The sequence below is a fragment of the Babylonia areolata genome, chromosome 6 (genome assembly GCF_041734735.1).
Source record: "Babylonia areolata isolate BAREFJ2019XMU chromosome 6, ASM4173473v1, whole genome shotgun sequence".
In the NCBI taxonomy this organism is placed as follows: domain Eukaryota; kingdom Metazoa; phylum Mollusca; class Gastropoda; order Neogastropoda; family Buccinidae; genus Babylonia; species Babylonia areolata.
The window spans coordinates 25,157,279-25,162,278 of record NC_134881.1 but is presented as its reverse complement, the minus strand read 5'-3'; the positions used below and the strand labels follow the sequence as shown (position 1 = coordinate 25,162,278).

General features: G+C 46.7%; 1 protein-coding gene across 2 annotated transcripts in view; it reads right to left on the bottom strand.

Annotated features, from left to right (window-relative positions):
* Positions 1–5,000, bottom strand: part of LOC143282863 (ras-related and estrogen-regulated growth inhibitor-like protein) — a 69,308-nt gene that overhangs the window by 27,006 nt on the left and 37,302 nt on the right. Inside the window, exon 1 of one of the 2 annotated variants that reach the window (XM_076588721.1) lies at positions 2,192–2,424. The exons of the other annotated variant lie outside the window; for it this stretch is intronic. Coding sequence (XP_076444836.1) covers positions 2,192–2,333 — 142 coding nt within the window. The 5' untranslated portion in view covers positions 2,334–2,424. Of the gene's footprint in view, positions 1–2,191; positions 2,425–5,000 lie in introns of those variants that run through there. 2 annotated transcript variants of the gene reach the window in all.

Sequence of the window (5,000 nt, the reverse complement as noted above, 5' to 3'; positions counted from 1 at the left end):
ACTTTAATCCTCCGAGTTCGAGACTTCACCTCGCCCCCAAACACGCAAATCTGCTTTGTCAGACCTGACGACGGTCCACCGCTTTGAAATTTTCGGTCGTTAATAACATACAATGCAAAGCAAGTTTGTTCTTTTGCGCCAACGCCGACGAAATCATGCACGGTGTTTGTAAAGCTTGTTTCCACAGCCGCTCTTGTATTGGCGGTTAACACCTTAACCTAAATACCTAGTGATCGAGTGAGATAAGCTCGATACAGCGTGTTTGTGTTTTATTTTCTGGCGGCGAACATTGTCCGATAAAGCCGTTTGTTACAATCCAGCCACGGTTTCCTATCATTTTTATGGTATCGAAGTTCAACTCTTGCTTGAGAAACTAAAGGTAGGGTGGGTTGTTGCGGGGTTTTTTTGTTGTTGGGCTTTTTTGTTGTTGTTGTTGTTTTTTGTTGTTGTTGTTTGTTGTTGTTTTTTTTTTGGGGGGGGGATCGGGGGGGGGGGGGGGCGGGGCGGCGGGGGGGGGGGGGGGGGCGTTGTTTTGTTTCGTTTTTTTGTGTGTGTGCGTGTTCAGTTGTTGTTTTTTTTAAGATACAGTATGTTTGCCATTACAGGATTTTCCAACAAAAATTCTCTAATAATTACACTCTTCAAACAAAAAGAAAGTCTTCATACCCTAATGCTTTTAACTGTGGTCTACTTTGTATTGAGCCTTCCGCAGTGATAGGAAATTCTAGTGGTGCATAAGTGTTTTGAACACACACACACACACACACACACACACACACACACACACACACACACACACACACACACACACACACACGCCCCTCCCCAGTAATCAGACGACCAAATGCATGACAAGAGAGAGATGGCGTGCAAGGTTGGATGGCAAAGGTTGACGGCCAACCGCTCATCCTCTGCCACACGTGTCAAGCACGTAGACAGCACGTGCTTCATGTCAACACAGAAGGGCGGCGACACGATCTGTAATTCCGTCCAAAGCGCGCTCGTCATGCTCGCTAAACAGTCATTGGTCTGGTTTGTTAAACAGCCAGGTATTAGCTGCAGCACGAAGAATACATGTTGAGAGAGTTCCAAACTTGGCGAGTCAATACCTGTCTGGATGGCCAATGAAAGGAAGGGGCGTGTGTGTGATGGCGATGAAAGGTGTGTGTGTGTGTGTGTGTGTGTGTGTGTGAAGGAGGCAGTGTGATGACCGATTGGGTATGTGTGTGAGACAAGACAGACATTCAGAAAGAAAATGATGGCCCAAATTAACAATAATTAATTAACAAAAGCAATAGTACGCGTTCTCTTCGCCACGAAAGCTCCCTGCGCATCATCTGACGGAACCGATGACAGCAAAAGTATATATGTAATTCGTGAAATTGAAGTCCAGATTGAAAAGTCACGCAACATGTTACTGTTACTAGTATCACACTCCATCTCCTCAATATCAATCTTTTCTTAACTAGCAATGAATGAGGGAAATATTGAAGAGAATTTCCAGGACTTTACTATTAAATAATCGTGACACGATCTTGTCAGCGTGTGCATGGCAACTTTTTTTTATTTGTTTGTCCAGAATTACGCTGCTGGTTAGGCATCTGCTTGGCAGATGTGGTGTAGCGTATATGGATTTGTCCGAACGCAGTGACGCCTCCTTGAGCTACTGAAACTGAAACCAGAATTCTTCCTGCTGCATTTGTACATCGACTTTCCTTGCAGTGGATGAACTGACAGGGCGCAACAGTACTACCATCGACGGACAGCCTGGATGGTATGAGCTGGGTTCCATCACAGGCATCATCATAGTGGGTTGTTTTTTTTCTACCCTGACATGCTCCTATTCAATCAAAGTTGATAACTTGTACGTTGATAAAACCTTAAGTTGTAAAGTTGATGACCTGTAAGGGACTGGAACAACAACAACAATAATGATAATACTAATGATAATAACAATCATCTTCTTCTTCTTCATCCTAATAACAATAATACATTTATATAGCGCTTTCTAATATCACAACTACATCAGACACAAATCATAATAAACGCACATTTACAACACACACACACACACACACACACACACACACACACACACACACACACACACACACACACACACACACACCTCTGTTTAGACAGAGAGAGATAGGGTGGTGGGCACACAGCCACAGTTCACAAGGATGCTGACCGTTCAAACACTTCGGGTCCTCAGCCTTTCCACACACGGTGAAGAGAAATAAGAAGGCAGTACCCGCCGTCAACAGTTCCACAGCGGCGCTCACGCCCACCACAGCAAACAGTGTGGTAATCAAACTGTTTGAGGCAAACATGCACCGTGCAGACGATCACTACCGGAGTGTGTATGTCCTCAGTCTCTCGCTTCAGCCCACAAAGTTAGCGGGACGAGAAAAACTGCACCTGTGCACAATGTAAGTAAGCGGTGGAGTGGCCGCTGAGTAGTTTGAGTGCACACCGTACCGATGAACTTCGTTTGCTCTGGTTTTGAGTACAGGTGGATAAGGACTTGTCCACAGCCTAAAGAATATTAAAGTAGTTAAAAGTTTGTGGGGTTTGTCTCTCACACACACACCCCCCCCCGTCCCCCCCCCGCCCCCTTTTCCCCCCCAACGCCCCCTCCCTCCGCCGCTAGACATGGGGGTGGGTGGGTGCCTGGGGGTGGGTGGGTGCCTGGGGGTGGGGACTTGGGGTGGGGACCTGGGGGTGGCGGCCAGTGTGTGTTAGGAACAAGACAAACCAAATAAAAACAAGGAAAAAAATGTTGGGAGGTTGCAACTCTTGACGACACGCACTTACCAAGGCATGCGGCCGGGATTTCTCACGAGGACAATCTATTGTGATTATCAAATCAATTTTTTTTTCATGCACGGAGAAACATTTTTTTCTTTTCAAAAAAGTGTAGAAAGATGGGGGAGGGATGGGGGTTGCTTTGTGGTGACACTAACTCTCTATGGAATGTTGTCCGAGGCTCAAACTGTTTGAGGCAAACATGCACTGTGCAGACAATCCCTACCGGAGTGTGTATGTCCTCAATCTCTCGCTTCAGTCTACAAAGTTAGCGGGACGAGAAAAACTGCACCTGTGCACAATGTGAGTAAGCGGTGGAGTGGCCGCTGAGTAGTTTGAGTGCACACCGATGAACTTCGTTTGCTCTGGTTTTGAGTTGGGGGTGGGGGGCTGGGAGTGGGAGCCTTGGGGTGGGGGGCTGGGAGTGGGAACCTGGGGGTGGGGGGCTGGAGGTGGGGACCTGGGGGTGGGTGGGAACCTGGGGGTGGGGAGCTGGGGGTGTGGACATGGGGGTGGGTGGGTGCCTGGGGATGGGGGCCTTGGGGTGGGGGTCTTGGGGTGGGGACCTGGGTGTGGCGGCCAGTATGTGTTAGGAGATAAACAAGACAAACCAAATAAAAACGACAAGGAAAAAAATGTTGGGAGGTTGCAACTCTTGACGACACGCAATTACCTAGGCATGCGGCCGGGATTTCTCACGAGGACAATCTATTGTGATTATCAAATCATACATTTTTTTTCATGCACTGAGAAACATTCTTTCTTTCCAAAAAAGTGTAGAAAGATGGGGGAGGGATGGGGGTTGCTTTGTGGTGACACTAACTCTCTATGGAATGTTGTCCGAGGCTCAAACTGTTTGAGGCAAACATGCACTGTGCAGACAATCCCTACCGGAGTGTGTATGTCCTCAATCTCTCGCTTCAGTCTACAAAGTTAGCGGGACGAGAAAAACTGCACCTGTGCACAATGTGAGTAAGCGGTGGAGTGGCCGCTGAGTAGTTTGAGTGCACACCGATGAACTTCTTTTGGTCTGGTTTTGAGTTGGGGGTGGGGACCTGGGGGTGGGAACCTGGGGGTGGGTGGGAACCTGGGGGTGGGGACCTGGGGGTGGGGACCTGGGGGTGGGAACCTGGGTGTGGCGGCCAGTATGTGTTTGGAGATAAACAAGACAAACCAAATAAAAACGACAAGGAAAAAAATGTTGGGAGGTTGTAACTCTTGACGACACGCACTTCCCAAGGCATGCAGCCGGGATTTCTCACGAGGACAATACATACATTTTTTTTCATGCACTGAGAAACATTCTTTCTTTTCAAAAAAAAAGTGTAGAAAGAGGGGAGTGGGGTGTGGGGAGGGGTTGCTTTGTGGTGACGCTAACTCTCTATGGAATGTTGTCCGAGGCTCACCGAGAGAAATCTATTGTGACAACACCGCTGACACAATACAATACAAGGCAAGGCAAGGCAAGACAAGGCAAGGCAAGGCAAGAACTTTATTTCATGTGCCCCCAGAGAGCATTGAAACAAAGCCTCACAACTGTGGTGTATGTGTGTGGTTCTCTTTGGTCAACATCACAGGACAACCTTCTTGGGGCACGCACAATGGGTAAGGTCTTCATGGTGACGACCACCTCGATGCTTTATTCACCTGGAGATCTCCAACCTTGACTTTGAACGCAGTTCATGATTCACTGTATGCCTATGGAATGCTGACGCCATCATTTACTTATCTAGAATCCACATACGCCTTTAACATTGTGTCAAGGGAAGGTTCTGAAAATATTATATCACTACCGATTCTTATACAACATGGAATGCCAGTAATTTGTATCAATGAAATGCATTCAGATTGGTTAAAAACATGGTTAATCTCGGAAGGCGAGGACTTTTCGTCGTAAAATTTAGTGTATTGTGGGTGTGTGTACAGCATTGCATTTTATTCCAAAGCAATCGCATGATAATCGTATTGTACAAAATCGTAATTATATTGTATTTTATTGTGATCGTCGTGTTACTGATCGCATGATAATTGTATCATAGTACACAGTAATTCTTTGTGATCGTGGTGTACCTGATCTCAGGATAATCATATGATAGTGCATAGTAATTATTCTGCACTGTATAGTGATCGTAGCGTGAATCTGATATCTTGTCTCCGAAACAAAGGAGAGGGCGTTTCTCCACGTGGACAAC